The sequence below is a fragment of the Amblyomma mixtum genome, chromosome 9, assembly GCF_055824585.1.
Source record: "Amblyomma mixtum isolate Tamu chromosome 9, ASM5582458v1, whole genome shotgun sequence".
Taxonomy (NCBI): domain Eukaryota; kingdom Metazoa; phylum Arthropoda; class Arachnida; order Ixodida; family Ixodidae; genus Amblyomma; species Amblyomma mixtum.
In genome coordinates this window covers 31,482,831-31,504,532 of record NC_143020.1, presented here as the reverse complement: position 1 = coordinate 31,504,532, position 21,702 = coordinate 31,482,831, and the positions used below count along the sequence as shown (strand labels likewise).

Here is a 21,702-nt window from a genome sequence, read left to right as displayed (position 1 = left end):
CTGTTTGAGGCATTTTGTGGTAACGAAGCGCCATTTAAAGAAAAATTGAAACGAAAAATTCTAGGCTGACCTGTTGCGAAAATGATGTAATTCAGCCGTACTCTTGCTATTCATCTTCTTGCGAACTGGGAGTAGTGCGCTAGCAAGCAACATAAAAGGAAAATAAGGGCATGCTATAGTATTCGTTAAAAAAATCTTTCCTCAAAATTATTAAGCACCCGCCGCGGTGGCGCGTGGTTACGGCGCTCGGCTGCTGGCCCGAAAGACGCGGGTTCGATCTCGGCCGCGGCGGCTGAATTACGATAGAGGCGAAATTCTAGACACCCGCCGCGGTGGCTCAGTGGTAAGGCGCTCGTCTACCGAGCCGGAGTACCCGGGTTCGAACCCGACCGCAGCGGCCGCGTTTCGATGGAGGCGAAACGCAAGAGGCGCCCGTGTGCTGTGCGATGTCAGTGCACGCTAAAGAACCCCAGGTGGTCGAAATTATTCCAGAGACCTCCACTACGGCACCTCTTTCTCTCTTTCTTCTTTCACTCCTACCTTCCTCTCCTCCCTTACGGCGCGGTTCAGGTGTTCGCCGATATATGTGAGAAAGATACTGCGCCATTTCCTTTCCTCAAAAAACCAATTTACCAATTTATTAATTTTAGAGGCCCGTGTACTGTTCATGTCAGTGCACGTTAAATATCCCGAGGTGGTCGAAATTTCCGGAGACCTTCACTACGGTGTACCTTATAGCCTGAGTCGCTTTGGGACGTTAAACCCCAATAAACAAAACCAAACCAAAATTATTAAGCTGTGTGACGCAAAAACTGAACATGCGTATTTTCTCAATTTCTGGCCTTAATAACAGCCAGGGCGAAGAGTGGCAACGCCTACGGACCCAGCTCCATGGTGGCGTCTCCGATACCCGTACAATCCACTCTTACGCCGAGGACATGGCGCGGATTGCGGATGACGTCGTTCGCCTCATTGCACCTTTGCGGGACAGCGCTGGGGAGGTGGAAGACTACCACACCATTATGCGAAGATGGGCGTTTGAGTGTGAGTGAAGCACGGACGTTCTCTATTGTTTATTGCACTCCGTTAATGATTTGCCGGGAAACTACTCGGGAAGCGCGAGGAATGTAGCTTCCTGAGCATCTAAAATTTGGGCGTGAGTAATGCTTTTAGTACGCTTTGGGGGAAGGGTACCGCAAACTGAAGTAAAACTATGTTTACTTATGTTTGACAGAGAGACACAGAGAGGTGGAAAGGCAGGAATGTTAACCAGAAAGGATTCTGGTTGGGTACCCTGCACTGGGGAAGGGAATCAGGGGGTTAAAAAGGGAAGAGAGAAGGAACGAGAGACAAAGTCACAATCTAGCAAGCAAGGCAGTCTCTCGGAAAAGACAAAACAGTCCCTTGTAAGCCTTCATGGTTGTCGGCTGTTGTGGCCATGGACCGAGGATCTTGGTCTCCCTGAAAGGGCGAGGGTTTCTTTCCTGGCGTAACTTTCTTACAGTTCAACTAATGTTAAGCGCGATGAGATTTATCGGGTTTTTCCTTGTGAGCATCTAGTATAAGTGTGAACATACTGTCCACAGGCAGCAGATTCGCATCTAACGGTTCTGCAGATTAACAGGGAAAACCAGACAACAGCTGCACGAACATAAATTTATAGGGTCGAGCGACAAGCGGCTCCACCTCGTTCTAAAATGAAGTTTAAAAAGCTTACCGGCAATAGGTAGCGCTTGTGATTAGTCGCAGAGTGGTGATATGAGCCGTACGACAGGCTGTGCCAAAAAGAACTACGTCAAAGGCAGCTGCAGCAAGCAAAGCGTTTCAAGAAAGCGCAATGAAAACTGCGTAATTGCAGAAGGCAAGGTATCTATGACTACAGAACTAAAGAAATGCAGTGTTGGAAACATACAGATAAAAGTTATTATGTTGCAAGAACTCGGCTGTACACTATAAATTTAGCTTAATCTAATCCCTATTGAAACGTCGCAGTGAATAAGAGACATAACTTGTGGTGATATGCATTCTTCACGTCAATTCCGGACTTGTTTGTTCTTACGTTAGTTGCTGTACAGTGAAGTACAGGTAAAACAAAGAATTGAACCATTAAAATGTAACATACATAGTAAAAGGAGGTGGAATTAAAATACGAAATTTAAGGAGGGAGCCAGAGATTTAGAGAAGTCAGCCACAGTTATCTAAAAGTCAAATACCTACAGTGAAGTAGACGTAAAACAAGGATTTAAATCGCCAAAATGTTACGCACATAATGAGAGGAGGGTGGTAATTACAATCCGAACTTTTATGAGTGAGCTAGAAGTTTAGAGAAGACAGCCACGATTATCTACAAGTAAAATGCCTACAGTGAACCACAGGTAAAACAAGACAATAAACCGCCAAAATATTACATGTATAGTAAAAGGAGGGTGGTAATTGCCATCCGAAATTTTATGAGTGAGCTAGAGGTATAGAGAAGTCAGCCACGGTTATCTAAAGGTCAAAGGCTTCGCCACTACATGGCCTATAGTGGCACGTGCCACCACCTCGACTATTAAGTTAAGAAAGATGACCGAGAAAAATATTGTCTAGCATTTCTTACACTGCCCAGATACGGCTATGTACAGGCACACGGACTGTAGCGAATGAAGGTTGTTGCTTTATTACAACGGCTGTTGAGGGCCGTGCTGGTTTTAAGGAAAACACTTCATTGTAATCACACTTTTCATGTTTTTGGCTTCTTTTTTGCAGCGATTGTGTACCTTACAACCAATAAGAGAATGGGCGTACTGGAAAGCGATCTCAAACCCAGCTCTCACGAAGCTTCATTGATGGAAGCTATCAACGACTTCTTCTCAATGCTGAATGTGCTTACGACAAAGTTTCCCTTCTTCCGTTACTTCTCAACTCCTTACTACAGGCGATTCGTACGGAGCGCAGACGTAGCGATCAGGTGAAACCTTCTTTATTTCCATTCTCCATATTCCTTAACCAGCATGAGTGCAAGGTGGGCTCAGGCAAAAATTTTGTTGCCATTAAAAGAAATAGGGGTCAACTGTAACTTTGAATCCCTGAGCTTCTTTTCGGCAATGGGAATAGATGGAAAAAGAATGTTTACGAGGTGACATAGCAGTGTGCAGGACATTCAACTTATAAAAATAATGAAGGTATCTAATCTGATGAAGCAACAGCATGATATTGCCACACTGCTGGCACTCTGCCGGTGCCACCTGGTGGCCGAACCTTGGCTCCCAGCGCGTGGCCGAGCGTCGTCTTTGTTCTGCATGAGCTCGGCGGTTCGGCGGGCTTCGTCCTAGCAAACGCTGTGCTTCCCGCTTTTCTGCTGCGTTTGTCGGTGCTGGGTACCATCCCATGTACACTGACCCCGACGACAGCCGTGACGCTTCTCCCCGACCCGCGGACGCCACACCCGTCCACAAAACGAGCCGTCGCCTGCGAGGCCTGCAACCCGAGTTTGAGCCACTGACAAGGCCTGTGAGAGCTATGACGTACACCACTGGCAGGCAGACAGGTCAGTCCTCCGGCAGTGCCCCGCCGTGCGTCCTTCTCGCACCTCGGCCGCCACCATCTTTCCACGGCGACCGGTTCGAGAATGTAGAAGACTGGTTGGCCAATTTTGACCGTGTGGCCGCATTCAACCAGTGGGACGACGAGCGGAATCTGCTGAATGTATATTTCGCACTGCTCGACTCAGCGAAAACGTGATTTGAGAACCACGATGCGTCCTTTTCCAAATGGGCAGCTTTTCGCCGTGAGTTGCTCGCCACATTCAGCTCGAGCCAACGGAAGGGAAACGCTGAAATTGCCCTTCGCTCCAGGTCACAGCAGTCCAACAAGAGCGTGGCCATGTTTGTAGAGAACATGACACGCCTCTTCAATCGGGCCGACCCTACCATGCCAGAAGTTAAAGGTGCGGCACCTTATGCGTGGGGTGAAGGAGCAGCTGTTTGCTGGCCTCATGCGCGACCCTCCTCTAACCGTCACCGCCTTCGCCAAGGAAGCTACGAGCATGGAACGTTCGTTGCTGGAACGGAGCGCCCACTACGGCCGTCAGGCAAATGTAGCGGCTACTCAGTACTTCGCGCCCTGCCAGGCCCCGGGGATGAGGCGCTGCGAGAGCTTGTGCGGAGCATTGTCCGCGAAGAACATCGACACCTCCGCATGGATGCTCCGTCGTCAAGCATACGTTCTACAGGGGACGTCATCCGTGACGAAATCCAGCGAGCGGTGCAGCCACCACCAGCACCACTACCGGAGCCACACGTCATGTCCTACAGCGATGCCCTGCGCCGACCTGCCTCCATGCCGCAAGAGTTTCGCCCCGTTGCTGGACCTCGACCATCCCACTGTTACCTGCGCCCCGTCGAGCAGCAGCAGAACCTGCGCCCTCCTATCAGCAAAGCGCACGTGTGGCGCACGCCCAACGATCGCCCGCTCTGCTACCACTGCGGGGAGCCTGGCCAAATTCTGCGGCATTGCCCGTAGCGGCGTATGGGTTTTAGAGGATTCCCTCCCGACGCGCCTTGACCTCGCTATGGTGAAAGACCGCAGGACATCGACGAGTACCTCGCCGCTCACGTGCTGCCCCCGGCCTCGCAGCAGCGCCAATCGCGATCGCCATCCCCGAGGCGCTTTACTTCGCCCAGTCGGCTCTCAACCTCTGCTCAGTTCAGACGCATGTCCCCTCGCCGGGAAAACTGAAGACGGCGTCCTCCGGGGGTAGAGCCGCCGCCTCTGCACAGAGTCAACAGCCCCCACCCGACGATTCGACGCGACTGTCCGGGGGGTGGCGACCCAATCCGACGACCTCTCCGACGACCTCACCGACGTGCTGCGAGCGATTAGTTTCATCTGAAATTTTTGTAACCGCCGACAGTTATCAAGTGACCGCACTCGTCGATACCGGCGCTGATTTTTCTGTGATGAGCAGTCAACTCGCCACGACTCTCCGCAAGGTTCTGACGCCTCGGTGTGGACCCGTGATTCGCACCGCCAGTGGCCACGTAGTGACGCCGACTGGCGCCTGCACCTGCCGCATCCAGATCCGAGGTCTTACTTTCACTGTCTCCTTTGCCGTCTTACGTGAGTGTTCTAAAGGCCTCATTCTGGGCACGGATTTTCTTCAAGAGTATGGTGCGGTCATCGACCTTCGGGAACTCATGGTATCTTTTTTCGCCCAGCGAGCCGTTGACACCCACAGCGAGCCTTGCCGAGTAATGTTGCGCCTATGTGACGACCATGTAACGATCCCTCCGCGAGCCAGCAAGTTTGTCACAGTCGAGTGTAATGGCAGCACCGGCTCCGTTGGCATCGCTGAAGCGAAGATGTCGCTGGTAATCGCTCGGGAAGTTTGTGTAGCTGGAGGCCCAGTAGACCATACCAACGGTCGCACCGACATCTTAGTTACGAACTTTACCGGTGAACCGCAACATCTCACGAAAACAGAGGTCGTCACTTATTTTGACGAGCTCGCAGAGTGTACCAGGCAGTGCTCTTTGTCCACGACGTCCGAGCACGACGAGGCGACAGCTACAGCCATCCCGAACGACGTCAACCTTCACCTCTTGGCCAGTCAGAAACGCTGCGCAGAAAACCTAATCTATTCCTTCCGCGATTGTTTTGCATCAACTTCCAAGGTGCGACAAACGCCGCTTACAAAGCACCGAATTATCGTTGCTGACGACCAAAGACCAATATGACAGCGCCCTTATCGGGTATCTTCAAAAGAACGTGACGCCATCCGCCGCCAAGTAAATGCTCCAGAACGACGTCATAAAACCGTCCACGAGCCCCTGGGCATCACCTGTTGTCCTCGTCACGAAGAAAGATGGCATCCTCAGGTTGTGCGTGGATTACAGGCGCCTCAATAACGTCACGAAATAGGATATGTACCCTCTGCCACGCATTGATGACTCTCTAGACCACCTACGCCACCTATGTTTCGTCTCTTGACCTTCGCAGTGGGTATTGGCAAATAGAGGTCGACGAACGCGACCGAGACAAGAGCGACTTTATTACCCCTGACGGTTTATACGAGTTTAAAGTGCTCCCTTTTGGCTTGTGCTCGGCCCCTGCCACATTCCAACGAATGATGGACACCGTGCTATCTGGACTGAAGTGGCAGTCGTGCCTTGTATATCTCGACGATGTCGTGATCTTCTCCGACACGTTCGATGAGCACCTGAAACGTTTTCGCGCTGTTTTCGAGGCCATACATTCCGCTGGTCGTTCTCTCAAGCAAGAGAAATGTCACTTCGTGTTTCATCAGCTGAAGTTTCTTGGTCACATTGTCAGCGCTCGAGGCGTTAGTCCAGACCCCGAAAAGACGGCCGCCGTAGCTGCCTTCCCCAAGCCCACAGACAAACGGAGCCTGCGTCATTTCTTGGGCCTCTGCGCCTACTATCGCCGGTTTGTTGCTAATTTCTCCAAGCTAGCTGAGCCTCTGACTCGCCTGACGAAAGACGCTGAACCCTTCTTGTGGGGGCAGGACCAGGAAAGCGCCTTCACGGAACTCAAGTCCCGTCTCCAATGTACGCCTGTGCTTGGCTACTTTGACAAGGAAGCCGACACGGAACTACATACTGATGCCAGTAACGTTGGTCTCGGTGCGGTCCTTGTTCAGTGGCAGGATGGTCTAGAACGCGTGATTGCTTACGCCAGTCGCACTTTGTCCCGTTCCGAAGTCAACTATTCAACCACGGAGAAGGAATGTCTGGCTGTGCTGTGGGCCGTTACAAAATTTCGCCCGTACCTGTATGGGCGCCCATTTCGGGTTTTGAGCGATCATCATTCACTGTGTTGGCTGGCGAATCTGAAAGATCCCTCTGGGCGGCTTGCTCGATGGTGCCTTCGGCTACAAGAATTTGATGTCACCATCGTGTACAAGTCCGGCCAGAAACACAGCGATGCTGACTGTCTATCCCGCGCTCCTATTCGCTGCCCCACGGGCGAGCCCGACGATGATTCCGCTTTTCTCGGTGCTGTCACCGCGTCCACTCTTGCCCGCCAACAGAGGGCCGACGCCGAACTGCTTCCTCTCATCGAGTATCTCGAAGGAACCGCTCCATCTCTTCCTCGAATCTTCAAGCGCGGGCTGTCATCGTTTTGCTTGCGCGATGGTGTCCTCTATAAAAAGAATTACGGAACAAGAGACACTGCCTATCTGCTTGCCGTACCTACAGCGCTTCGTAACGAAGTTCTGCGTGCGTGCCACGACGACCTTCCTTCAGGCCACCTCGGGTTTTCCCGCACGTTGGCGCGCATACGTCACAAGTACTACTGGCCCAGGCTTGCTGCGGTTGGCCACCGCTACGTCCGAACCTGTCGTGAGTGCCAGCGCCGGAAGACGCCGCCGACTAAACCAGCCGGGCTCCTGCAGCCGATCGTTCCCCCACGCCTCCCATTTCAACAGGTCGGTATGGACTTACTCGGCCCATTTCCGGCGTCTTCCATGGGTAACCGGTATACTGCTGTTGCCACTGACTATCTTAGCCGCTACTGTGAGACCAAGGCCCTTCCCCGTGGTACCGCAGCCGAAGTTGCACATTTCTTCATTCACAACATTGTGCTTCGTCACGGAGCCCCTACAGTCGTATTAACTGACAGGGGCACCGCCTTCGCATCGGCACTTACGAGCGAGGTACTTCGACTCAGTGGCACAAGCCATCGAAGGACTACAGCTTACCATCCGCAAACGAACAGACTGACTGAGCGGCTTAACAAAACAATTGCCGACATGATTTCGATGTATGTAGACGATGACCATGGGAACTGGGACCGGATACTGCCTTACATCACGTTCGCTTACAACACTGCTCTACACGCAACGACACGCTTCACTCCGTTCCATTTGGTGCACGGTCGCGAACCCTTTACCATGCTGGACGCCATGCTTCTTCCGGATCCTGCTCCCTCTTCTTTCGTAGCGAACCAATTTGCTCGTGACGCCGAAGCCACTCGCCATGTTGCTCGACAGCGAATCCGGCACCAACAAAAACGCGACGCCGAGCGTTACAACCTCCGCCACAGGGAAGTGATTTACACACCCGGTGACCAAGTCTGGGTGTGGTGCCCGTTTCGCTTGCGGGGCGCTCTCAGAAGCTTCTTCGCCGTTACTTTGGTCCCTACCAGGTGTTACGCCGCCTCAGCGCGGTGACCTACGAGGTGCTCCCTCAAGGAACTGCCCGGTCCTCACGACAACCGACGTCCGAAGTAGTCCACGTGGCGTGATTGAAGCCGTATTACTGCCGTTAGCCCCTTTTCACGCAGACACTCGCGCCGTTCACTTTCCGCCTTCCCTTTATTATTTTTTTTTCGCCCGTGCGGCATCGGGTTGATGCCTCTTGAAAAAGGGGGGGGGGGGGGGGCAATGCCACACTGGATGGATGGATGGATGGATGGATAGGAGCGCCCCCTTTGAAACGGGGTGGTGGCAATTGCCACCATGCTCAGCTTTTCTTTATTTATTATTTTTTTTGTTTACTGTGTTGGCAATTCTCATTAAGATTCTCCATCAACTTTGCCTACGGTTATTATTAGACACTGCAGGCACTCTGCCGGCGCCACCTGGTGGCCGAACCTTGGCTCCCAGCGCGTGGCCGAGCATGAGCTCGGCGGTTCGGCGGGCTTCCTCCTAGGAAACGCTGTGCTTCCCGCTTTTCTGCTGCGTTTTTCGGTGACAATATTCCCCGTTATAAAACTTGGATTAGGTGCATGTAAGAAAAAAAGGCACGACAAATTTTGAAGGCATGCTGCGTTGTGCAATATGCAATACGTTTTAGGGAGAGGATCGAAAGCCACGTTTTCTGTAACACGCCTTATAACTTATAAAAATGAAAAATGCTGCTTTTGCTACTGATTTCGATGAGCTCGAGTGGTGCACAAAGAGACTTGTCCCTATGAAAAACACGGTTCCTTGGGAGCGCGTTCTTTACTTATTTTACACAATAATGATCACAGAGACTGAAATAAAAGCATGTCAAGATTATTAGACTTTTCGGCTATCAGGGAGGCAAAAGCTTAAAAGATGTTTCGGTTTGGTAGGGTCGTCGCCACAGTGCGCACAATGCAAGTTGCGCTCTTTCAAAGCCATAGCCTTGAGCGTGAGGATGCTTGGCACAGATTTGCGAAGCAGGATAGAGAAAGGACTTGATGCATGGCCAAACTGTCGAACACACGGCACAAACAAAGCACATCCAAGAAGAAAAATTCCGCACAGAAAATATTATTTCCATTTTCAAAACCAGTACTCTCAGCCTGTTATCCAGGACTTTGCTTTTATGTGTTTGTGGAAGCTGCCTGTTGGATGCTTTCCTGTGCCCCCTCTACCAGCTGCTCGTGGAGCGGCGCACCCCTCCAGCTGTGTGTCTCTCTTGCTGCGTATCGCGTTCTGCGCTGTAGCCTTGGTGTGCAGAAGCCAATCCGCCCGACAAGTTGTCTTGCTGATATTCGGAGCAGGGTGGCAGGCATCGGGTTTAGATTTGTTCGCAGTTTTATTTCGACTCGATTTTAACGAGTTCGTTTTGTCTGCAAAAATATTAAACTTCCTATAAAAAATTCATAGTTAAAATTAATCTGTGGTGTGTGATTTAACGAGCCTCGTTATGGTGGATCATTCTTTAGGGAGCTCTGCTGTTGATTCCAAGGATGTGGCTTCAATCCCGGCTTCCGAAGCTGTGTTTCAATGGGTGCGAAACGCTAAGAGCCCGCATACTATGCCATGTCAGTGCACGTTAACGAAGTCCAGGAGGTCGAAATTATTCTGAAGCCCTCCACTGCGGCGTTCGGTCCAGCCTTTGTCTCTTATGGAAGTTACACATCATGCACCATTCCGTAATTCAACGAAGGGAACTATCACGCATTATTAAATACATAAAAAATACGGCCGCTGCTATTTAGTACGCAGTACCCGCCGTCGAATGTTATCACCACCTTTGACGCTATCGAGAAAGAAAGAGGACGGAATTGTCACTGGAATCGAAAGCAATGTGGATAGCAATGGAGGCCCTAGGGGAGGTTTCCTGCCTAATTTCGATCATCTGCACTGGTGGGATCGCTATGAGGCCGCCGCAGTCGGGGTTCGATTAGACGTTTTGTGGTGGCTATACCAGAACACCTTTACAGTTGGGCTCGCCAAGCGGGCTATGCCGTGTACTTGCCGCACATTGACATTTTAGAATTTTCCTGTTCGCCGTTTTCACTTTGAGCGGAGGCATGGCCAGGCTTCAGCGCACAAGCGAAAACAAGGTCGCACTTTACTTTTCTTGGTAACGGTAAGGATTCAGATGACCTGATGTGTATTACATTCAGTTATAATTTGTAAGTTCTGCAAAAAATTGTATATGTAAAACAGCGCTTGTTACTTTGCAGGTACTTTCTTCCAGTCGTGTTGGCGGCAGCTCCGGAAGCGGTCAGAGAAGGCAGTCCGACGAACAATACGCTTCTTGCGAAACTTCAGCGCTCAGGGGGATTGAACCAAAAGGAGATATTTACATTTATCATGGACTCCATTTTTGCTGGAAGTGAAGCGGTGAGTGCGCACTAGTAATCGGCAGACATGTGAGCATAGTGATGCTGACTATATATGCCAGTAGCCTTCCACGACGCACATTCATTTCGTTCAACCTGGCATATCACCTCTAATTGGCTGATTTACGATACGTAGTCACATGGCGTAAAACTTCAGGCTTGGCGATCTCCATATTCCCCGCAATGGCTCAGTGTTTGGGGTGCACGGCTACACAGCCGAAGTACCCGGATCAGAGCGTGACTACGGCGGCCGCGTTACAGTGAAGGCGAAACACAAAATGTGCCCGTATGCCGTGCGATGTCAGTGCACGTGAAAGACCCCCAGGTGGGCGAAATTATTCCGGAACCCTGCGCTGCGGCACCCCCTCTCTTTCTTCTCTCACTCCCGCTTCCTTCCCTTGCCTCAGGGTGCAGTTGATGTGTCCACTGAGGAGTAAGACAGTTACCGCTCCTCGCACTTCGTGATAACTAATAATCTGAGTCATTTATTTGAGGCACTTGGTTGAAACAAATCTGGTTTCCAGAATGCTCTGCGGTGATTCGATTGGTGCGTTTTCCCTTATTTGCGCAGATTATCCAATCCTTCTTTTTCGATGATGCAGCATTTCAAGCACGAGAATTGAAGGGGAAGTCGAGGGTGGAGGAAAAAGGTGGTAGCTACCTTACTTTGTGCAGACACCTTAATCACGCCGTTGGCGGGAGGTAAAAACTGTCCAGAAGGCGCAGAAGGCAACATACTTTTACAGCTGTGCGGATTGAGGTTTATTTCACTGAAGTCGCACAAAACTGTCACTTTAATCATTCTTTGTCGCGTACTTATAGTTTTTTTTGGAAAACTCTTCATATGCGGCGAAGAGTCATGCCTCAGTTTTGGTCACAGAATTGCAAATTAATTCATATTTAGTTCTAAAGTATGCGACAGGACATGCGTCGCATTTAAGATTTTTTGTAGGGGATCCAAACCGTGAGTTTAGGTCTAAGCACAGTTAAAAATTTTGTAAATAATAAAAATATTAAGAAATACAAAATACAACATATACGAGGTCTGTTAGAAAAGTATCCGACCTTTGGCCGAAGAAAAAAAACTGGCACAACTGGAGTGTTGGAAACCTAATAACCTTCAAATTAGCTTCCCTGGGACTCCACACACTTCTCCCAGCGGGGCTGCCATTGTTGGAAGTATTCCGAAAAGGCCTCTTTCGGAATGGAGTTTAGCTCAGCTGTCGTTGCAGCCATAATGTCCTGTCTTGTTTGAAATCGCCTTCCTTTCAATGCCCTCTTGACTTTGGGAAACAGCCAGAATTCGCAGGGGGCATATCAGGGGAGTAAGTAGTCTTTTGAACTACAGGAGTCTGGTTTTTCGCCAAAAAAGTCTGAATCAAGTGCGAGGAATGTGCATGAGCATTGTCGTGATGGATGCGCCAATTTCCTGTTGACCTCAACTCCGGGCTCTTGCGCCGCACAGCACCAGGTAGGCGACGGAGGACGTCCCTATAGCACTCTCTGGTCATTGTTTGACCCTGAAGGGTGCGCACTCGTGGTGTGCCACACAGAGGGAGTCAAAGAAAGCTGTCAGCATCACTTTGACATTGCTGCGCATTTGGCGAGCCTTCTTTGGTCTCGGTGACATGAAAGGCTTCTTCCACTGTGACGACTGAGATTTGGTTTTCGGGTCGTACCCGTACACCCGAGACTCGTCACCAGTGATTGTGGCGTTAATGAAGTCGGGGTCACTGTTTGGGGAATCTAGCATGTCCTGCGAGACTTCAACACAAAGCTGCTTTTGCTCCACCGTCAGCAGCTTCGGCACGAATTTCGCCGCAACTCTGTCCATGGCCAAATCTTAGGGGATAATGGAATGTGCAGAAAAATAGCTGATATCCACCTCTTCCACAATTTCTCGGATAGTCACGAGACGGTCCCGCATCACTGCAGCATTCACTTCGGCAATGACCTGGCCATTTCGGCATGTTGATGGCCGACCGGAGCGTGGCTCGCTCTCCACCGATGTGCGGCCGTCTTTAAACCAATTGTACCACTGCTTAATTTGTGTGCTGCTGATAGCATCTTCACCGAAAGCAGCACTGAATATTGCGAACAGTTTCCACTTGGTTGTCATCCCGTTTCTGGCAAAATTTGATGTAGGAGCGCTGCTCCTGTCGCTCCGCCATTTTCCTTGCAATAAAAAACCGACGAGAGCACTGCGCACTGCCTCACTCAAACGTTGCGTCCCAGGGACTGACGCTATCGGCAGGCCCGAAAATATTTGTACATGCACACAAAGGTTCAAGGTCCGCTGGTGCAAGCGCGCTTGTTTCATATCCATCAGGTGTTCGCAAAAAAAATAAAGTCGGATACTTTTCTAACAGACCTCGTATATGCCGTAACGTTAGACCGGACGCGCCTGCTCCATTAGCTGGTAGAATACAACGCGACTGCATGAAAAGGCAGCTCCGCAATAATTTTTTTTGTTTTCATCGCAAAAGCAATCCGATTGACCTCCCCCCCCCCCCCCCCCCCTTGTTATTCTGTGTTAAATTGAACTGAAGCATTCACCCATGAGAAGAACCGCCAATATCGTCAGAGCGCCATCACAGCAAGCGGGCTGTCAATCCACTCTATGTCAGTCAACTGTCTCTCTTCCATTGCCACCCCTCCATTCGTTATCTCCTCTGTCTCTTTTGCAATCTTTGATCAGTGAACGTGGACGGGCTTCTCCACGCACCGGCTCGAGGCGGGCTCTGTATAACGGCTGCCAGCGCAAAGGCGACCGAGGATTCGAATCCAGGGACGCGGCGGGAAAACGAGTGACGCGTGCCGGCGTTCTTCGCGAGCCGAGGGAGACGCGTGCCGGCGTTCTGGGCGAGCCGAGTGAGACGCGTGCCGGCGTTCTGGGCGAGCCTAGTGAGACGCGTGCCGGCGTTCTGGGCGAGCCGAGTGCGACGCGTGCCGGCGTTCTGGGCGAGCCGAGTGAGACGCGTGCCGGCGTTCTGGGCGAGCCGAGTGCGACGCGTGCCGGCGTTCTGGGCGAGCCGAGTGAGACGCGTGCCGGCGTTCTGGGCGAGCCGAGTGCGACGCGTGCCGGCGTTCTGGGCGAGCCGAGTGAGACGCGTGCCGGCGTTCTGGGCGAGCCGAGTGAGACGCGTGCCGGCGTTCTGGACGAGCCGAGTGAGACGCGTGCCGGCGTTCTGGGCGAGCCGAGTGCGACGCGTGCCGGCGTTCTGGGCGAGCCGAGTGAGACGCGTGCCGGCGTTCTGGGCTAGCCGAGTGGGACGCGTGCCGGCGTTCTGGGCGAGCCGAGTGGGACGCGTGCCGGCGTTCTGGGCGAGCCGAGTGAGACGCGTGCCGGCGTTCTGGGCGAGCCGAGTGAGACGCGTGCCGGCGTTCTGGGCGAGCCGAGTGAGACGCGTGCCGGCGTTCTGGGCGAGCCGAGTGGGACGCGTGCCGGCGTTCTGGGTGAGCCGAGTGGGACGCTTGCCGGCGTTCTGGGCGAGCCGAGTGGGACGCGTGCCGGCGTTCTGGGCGAGCCGAGTGGGACGCATGCCGGCGTTCTGGGTGAGCCGAGTGAGACGCGTGCCGGCGATCTGGGCGAGCCGAATGAGACGCGTGCCGGCGTTCTGGGCGAGCCGAATGAGACTCGTGCCGGCGTTCTGGGCGAGCGAAGTGAGACGCGTGCCGGCGTTCGTGGTGAGCCAAGTGAGACGCGTATCGGCGTTCCGTGTGGGCTGAGTGCGATGCGTTATGACGCGCCAAGTGACGTCAGCAGTGGCTCTACAAAAGCGACCGCCTGCATGAGCGCCGCGGGAGAACGCATCTCAGCTGTTGCCCAATAAAATACTACGCAGTGTTCTATCGCTTCTGACTTGCCGGGACTCGCGAACACCACAACGAGCTGCTGAGCAGAGGCACCACTGACTAATCCCATCCTCACTAGGTTAAGCCAGGAAGCTGCCCATCTAATGCCACTCTCAACCTGCTTAAACCCACCTCTAACCTCCAGAAAAATTCAGTCACTTGTGTTAAGCTTTGGCTTAGAGTAAAAGCATCCGTGTAATCATGTCATGTGTCTTTTATTCTAGTGAAGGAGTCTCAGATGATGTGAGCTCATTCTGGTTTCGATCGTAATTCAGAAGTACTTCCTAGGCATTTCAGGGTGCACTAGGTGCTTTGTTCCAGTGAGCTAGAAACAAGTCAACTTTTGTGCAGGATTCGAGTAGCTAAGAGACATTAAGCGCCAGGCCCGGGTGCGACTTCGAGCATGAACTCTCCTGGTGCGATGGAGACGTCTCTCGCACTTTGTCACCTCGGAGCTGGCTGCTTTCTTTACCCTCAAAAATATATTCAATTCTCCTTTATTTTCAACTTTTCACAAATGTTGACGTTCTCAAAGGCAAAAAGCTGTAGCAACAGCTTGACGAGTCCTGGAAGCCGGCGGCAGGCAACAGTGACCGCAGTAAAGATATCAATTGCTATACTTAAAGAAACAGTCACATTTTATCGTAAATTTACAAAAATAAGAGGTGAAGTAAATCAATAAAAAAAGATATCGAGATGTTATACAAACACTAGGGTTAACGTACGCATGATACTGCAGAAAAACCTATCACTGCACATATGAGAGGTTAGACTACCATGTGTATGTTTTTATTGTACGCGTTACCCTTTTACGCAAGAAAAGCAAACACGGGTCACTCCAGAAAGATTGAACGGAACATTTTACGCGTTATTCGAGCGTTATTAAAACTATTATATGAACGCCGAATCCCCCTCCAACATGCGAACCGTAAGGGTAATCTACGCTGATTCGGCCAGGGTTTTACACAATGTCGTAGATCTTAAGAGGACGCAGAGAAGACACCAGTGAGGCCAGAAATGTTTTAATTCGATTGGCACACAAAGAGATCATTTAATTTCACTTGGCGTTGACTCATCCCATTTCATGATATGCATGGACATATATTCTAATACTTAGTGCACTTCCGCCGAGTATTATTTGTATTAAGTGGAAGTCACTACGGCAAGATTGTTTTCGGGCTGCAAAGCACTAGGTGAAGTTCAGTATGTTTGTTCCATGTTTCAATAACAATAGAAAAGACCTATGGGTGAAAGCAGGGAATCAAAGATGGATCTAATATCTCTCTTCTTTGCAGACCGCAGCGGCCGCTACTTATTGCTTTTATTGCCTGGCAATGAACCCGGAAGCCCAAGAAAAGGCAAGGAAAGAGATATTCTCGGCTATGGCTGATCGGGGAGCCAGCAGGTACACTCAGTTGAATTACGTAAGGGCCTGCATAAAGGAAGCACTGAGGTAAGTTACTAGGCATTCGTGTGCATCTTAACTATCATTTGCGAGAGCCGGTTTTATTCTATCCTTGAACGCACGCGATGTGTTAGGGGTGCGGGAGAAGCAATTTATATATTAGCGGTCTCGATCTACAGTCTGTCTTTATAATATTTCCACAGTTTAATGCTGGTATGACCGAAGCTACCACCAGGTTTTGCCTGATTCTTTGTCTCACAAACGAAGAGTATAGTTTACTATACTCGAACTACTAACGAACTACTAACGAAGAGTATATTTTACTAAATGAGCTTCTCAAAGAATTACGCATCTGTATATTTTGGGCTTGTACATCGAGGCACAGTAGTTATATTGGCAGGCAAATGGCAGTCTGCACCGACCACGGTTCGTCAGATAGCGTCGATTCCGAGTATTTTGCGGCGCTTTAACGCGTGAAATGTCGTTAAACTTGCTACTTTACTTGTGAAGTTTAATTACATAAATCTAATGAATCACACATTTCACTTCCTGAGCTATTCGCAAATTTTGCTCTCATTTTGTCTGTCGTACAAAAAAAGTTGCTTCTAGCCTCGCACTCGAACCCCAAAGGCGATAGCGAACAGCTCAATAATGGAAACTCACGACTCAGTCAAGTACTACATTGTAAGGTTTACAGCATTGGCAGTAGCAACGAACAAGATGGTCATTGGCAAGCGTGAACTCTTTGCACAGTGTTGATTTTAGTTGAGTATTAAAAGAGTGCTTTTTTTTAGCTAAGCACTAATCACGGGGTGCAGACCACGTTAGGCGAGACACATGCGCTGCTGCATTCTTCTTGGCACACATTTTATCCCCTGATAACATCCCAGATATAGAAAGGGGCTCCACCAACTTTCATAGAGACAATCTAGAAGTGTTGTGAAGGGTGATAGACCCGTAGAAGTCAGTGCGTTTGCAAACACTTCTCTTTTTTCTGGCAAACGGCTCGCATAGATGCTTTTGGGTGCCATATGTTTCGCGCATTCTGAAATAAAGTTCTTAAGATGCCATACTCCCTGAGTATGTGACAGCAAAGGGGCAAGCTTCCACTTCCTTTTAGATCCACTCATTCTAAGCTACTAAAAAGAGCTATTGCAAACCTGACATCAGGGAACACTTGTAGAATATCATGCTCAAATGGAATGAAGCCAAAATATATAGGGGCAGCTGTTGGGCGAGTTAGTTTATCACGCGGTAAATGTACCAGTCGAAATACAGGAGTAAACGAAGGGCACACCACATTGTTCTACACTGCGTGAGCTTGAATAACATCTTCTCACAAGTGATCGAAAAAAAGCGCATAACTCCTCACGACCCACAATGACTGCTTTTAGCAGGAAACAGTCACGTAGATGGTGCAAGGTGCGCGACCCTTCCTCGCGCATGTGCGCCTGATTTTTTTTTTCGAACCGTAAAATGTGCAGCATGTTCATGGCTTTCCATCTTGCAGAACGTACAAGGTGCCTGCCTCGGTTTAAATCAACTTTGCTGAAATTACTCGTTTTGCATGCGTCTTCCAAACTCATTTTTGCTTTCCACACTGCTCACTTGAAGTACCCGTAAAACACATATTCTACACTGTTCACCTGAACTTTGCGTAATGCGCATGTTCACAGTTTGAATTAGATAAGACCCTGCCTCAAAATGGGTGACAGCCGTTATTGCTGCCCTTGTTATTCTCGACATCACGCTAATATTCATATTCAATGACTCAAACACGTAGAGGTGCGAACAGCAGCAAACAAAGCACCCTGCACTCACGTAACGTTTTGGAGGCGCTGCTTAACTGAAATGGCCAACTACGGTGCACGCATGCGTAAACTAGACGCTAATGCACGTTCTGATGAGCAAACAATATTTGTACATTTCCAGTTGGGGAGGCTTGATTACACTTAGAATTGTTTTGCTTTGGTTTTTAGGGAGTTTAACGTGCCGAAAGCACCCACACTATGAGGAACGCCGTAATGGAAGCCCCGAATAATCTCGACCACCTGTGGTTCTTTAACATGGACTGAAATCGAACAGGACACTTGCCTCTAGCACTTCGCTTCCATCGAAATGCAACTGGCGCGGCTAAGATTTAACCCGCATCTTTTGGGCCAGCAGCCGAGCACTATAACAACTGAGCCCCAGCAGCGGCTGCTTAGAAAACGATAGCGTGCTTAGCTTACAATTAACTTACGTCTTCTTGCAGAAAATAACTCGGAGTTAGACTGCGAAGACTATTGAGTGTAAATACATTCCAGACATTGCACATTTGTTTTTCAGGTTCTACCCTGCCGTATCGGCTGTCCACCGTAAACTCGACCACGATGTTGTAATGTCGGGCTACGTGATTCCAAAAAATGTACGTGCACACATCCTTATTCATCTGTTGAGATGGCTGCATACACAGGTTGCGCATAATAAATCAATTCAGAGAGGATCGGCATTTCAACGGATGCGGTTCTCGCTCAAGGCAATTGTTGTGGGAAAAAGATGCAGGCGAACGCGTTTTGTATGTTTTCTCAAGGAGAATTTATAACGACTGAATTGGATTTAGTGCTATGGTTATCAGAATAATACGAACAGAAACCAAATAAATGATACCGTGTGGAGCTTGTCGTGTTGCCAGAATATAGTCTTGAATAAACTAAGCGCTCAACGAAATTCAGTTATGAATCACCACGTTGCCCCTTTTACTGCCTAGTCACTTTAAGCTTCAGCGTGTGTACACTAAGTGGTAATAATCATCCAGACAGTGCAATACGTTCTGTGAAGTTAGAGTGAGCGCTGGGTTTATTTCTAGATGACGGCACATGTTCTCCTGCGTCTCTCCATCACCTTATTAGGCTGTTTCTACTTCTTGCTTTGTTACCGGCGGGATGTCCAATTCCTTTGCAGCATTGCCTCCATGATTAGCATCCTGATAATATCGACTGCTCTGCAGCCAAGAATTTGTACACTTGGTTTCAGCACTGCGCACTTTGAAGTGCTGCCCTGTTATTTTTGCTTTACAAGTGGGCCTTAATGCCCGCCGTTGTGATTTTACGTACCCTGCTGGACATGTTGTGCCCTTTTTACGCGGGGCTCGTATTGCCCAGACCGTGCTTCGTAGCGAGTTGTTCGTGTCCGGAAGGCTAGAGGAGAACTTCACGCGGGCCTCGGAGTTCCTCCCCGAGCGTTGGTTACGTTCGGGACGTCAGGACGCCGAGCCGTGGACACTACACCGGTTCGCCTCGCTGCCCTTCAGCACCGGTCCTCGCATGTGCATCGGGCGCAGGATAGCCGAGATGGAACTCTGCACGCTCATCGCACAGGTGACGAGTCAAAACTACTGCGAGTTTGACTAAACCTCCTCAATAGTGATGTGTGCAATCCGAAATGTTTGTCTTTTATGCCTAGGCTTAGGAATGCTTTGGCTCTTGAACAGATCAGAACTAAAATAGCGATTAAATGAATACTTTAAGGCTGATAACCCGCCGAGGTGGCTCCGCTGCTTTTCCGGGGACGGGGGCAGGTTGAATCCTAGCCGCGATAGCGGCGTTTGGATGAACTTGAATTGGAAGTCGCCCGAGCAGTCTGCAATATCACTGCGGTAAAGAACTCCAAGTGGCAGGAAATTAATCCTGAGCTCTCCATCCCGGTATCGTTAAGCCCATGTGTCACTTTTATTAATAGTTTAGAAATGAACAACCATCTCTCCATTTATAACTGGTTTCTTGTGTACTTTGGCCGCTCTTATATCTCGCGCACTGCAATCATTGTGTGCAGTACTTGAGCGTACCTGCTAGGAGTGCCTGCCTTTCTACATTGAGAAAATTTCGATGTGCAGCGCGGCCATTTGAAAAGCCGTAGCACATTTGAAACACCATGTAGTTAGCGTAGGTAGAAATGATTAAGATGATTCCAGTAAACGTTTCTATCCGAGCCTGTTTTTTGTGTTCTCACTTTTAATATGTACTATCGCGGTGGAAAGAAACGATAATAACGCGACACCTACGCGATCCGCTGTTCGAAGTTATTTCGATCGCGCTTTTACCTGGGTGCTCACAAAAAGACGTTAGAGTCATCCTAGAATGCAACACGGACGACTCTATCGTCTTTGTGCTGCCACCGAAGTAAAAGTGGGATGAATATAAATGCGAATAGTGAAGGGCCTAGGCTCCCCTCTGTTGGCGTTTCTTTCCATCCATTGAATAAAAATCAAAATCTTGTATTATTCAACAACAAAGGGCCCTATATACCATGTGATTCTTTTAATTCTCTACAGCTATTAAAATAACTCTGGTTTTCACGTTAGCTGCCATACCTAGAGTGTCTGGCGCGCAGCGGACAAATGAGAACTAGGTAGCGGTCACCGTTTGAGAGTAGTGAGCTGGAGCGTTTTCGTTGGTTTTTAATCATTCATGTTAAACTGCGTGTTGCAATTCACGCTAAGCGGCATGTTGCAACCCCAAATTTGAAGACCATTCATTCGAGACTACCCCAATTTAGAGAACTTGGCGGAATGCAATAGCTGTTGCAATACCCACCAGGTTTGCTGCATTATCGAAGCAGCGCGCAGTTCCGGCGCCTATGAGCTCCCGGTTTACTGCTGATGTGAGCTCTAAATCTCAAGACCTCTTTAGTTTTGAGAATTCCCTGAGTTGAATTGGTCTCAAACCAACTGAGAGAATCCCCAAAAGAAAGTTTACTCTGAAGTCTATACATTGTAAAATATTGCGACCGTAAAATACATCGCAAAGTGAATAATTTAGTGAATTCTCAAATTTTAAGAAGAATAAAAACAGGGACAGCTATCTCATTAGCTTGCGTCGGCCGCCCCGCGCACACTCAGTGAAGACGACGTCTACGAGACCGTGAGCGTTCTTTTTATTTGCTGTGAACTTAAAAAATGATCTCCGGGTGTCCGCGAACTAAAGCAGCCAGCTATATGTTTGATTTTGTTAGGCTCCACGGGCACCCTTCTGTTGCTTCCAACGGGTGAGCATTTCGGATATCGGTAGTAGTAACTTAAGAGTAGGAGGGAAATGGTAATTGGGGACTATTGGAGGAAGAGACCAAGAGCTATTTCGACGACGACAACGATGATGATGATAGCGTGAATTCAAGTTTTATAAGTGTCACAGTAGTACTTCGCACGAAAACTTCCTAAACACCGAAATAGCAATAGAAAATGTCTTTTATCTACGGAGAAAAGGCTTCGAGAAGATGCCGATTTGTATTGGAAAATAATAACCGAATGATGCGGCAAGCGGTATTGAAAGCGACGAGTCATTGCTTTTCCTACTTTCTGTGGCAGGTGCTGCTCAACTATCGGGTGGAAAACTACCACGGAGACATCGGTTTCCAGGTGCAGCTCACTGGACGGCCGAAAAGACCAGTTCGGTTCCGGTTCACGGAGCTCGAAACTGCAGACATGCCACAACTAAGCCTCTGAAGCGGTGATCACTGAATGGCTCCAATAAAAGATCGGAACAGGTTTCAGTAGTTTCATTGATTTCCGAGGTTGCGAAATGAAAAATTACGGAGGGAGCTAAAGTGTACTTGCGTGCTTTTAAGGGGAAAATATTAATTCTTAATTATTATTTTTTCCTGCCTTTCTAATGACCCCAGCTAGTGATCAGCACACTATCGTAAGGAGGTGTATATATTAAGTTCACCTTTATTCGCCACGAAGCTACGCGGTTTTAAGGTGCTTAGTTTAATTCCCCGCACAATTGTAGCATATATTTCCTTTCCTGATGACGTCTTTCGGTTATTTGTGGGCCACTTTTCCTGGACGTTGGTGCTGCCGGGTTTGTTGCTAGCAGGCGACATGAGGTTTTCGTAATAAAACTTTGCCTCGAATGCGC

General features: G+C 49.5%; 1 protein-coding gene across 1 annotated transcript in view; it reads left to right on the top strand.

Annotated features, from left to right (window-relative positions):
* Positions 1-21,287, top strand: part of LOC149328656 (putative cytochrome P450 301a1, mitochondrial) — a 40,108-nt gene extending 18,821 nt beyond the window's left edge. Inside the window, exons 3-9 of the mRNA XM_089559053.1 lie at positions 854-1,044; positions 2,749-2,950; positions 10,387-10,546; positions 15,696-15,853; positions 18,134-18,212; positions 18,949-19,164; positions 21,150-21,287. Coding sequence (XP_089415179.1) covers positions 854-1,044; positions 2,749-2,950; positions 10,387-10,546; positions 15,696-15,853; positions 18,134-18,212; positions 18,949-19,164; positions 21,150-21,287 — 1,144 coding nt within the window. The remainder of the gene's footprint in view (positions 1-853; positions 1,045-2,748; positions 2,951-10,386; positions 10,547-15,695; positions 15,854-18,133; positions 18,213-18,948; positions 19,165-21,149) is intronic.
* Positions 21,288-21,702: the final 415 nt, after the last annotated feature.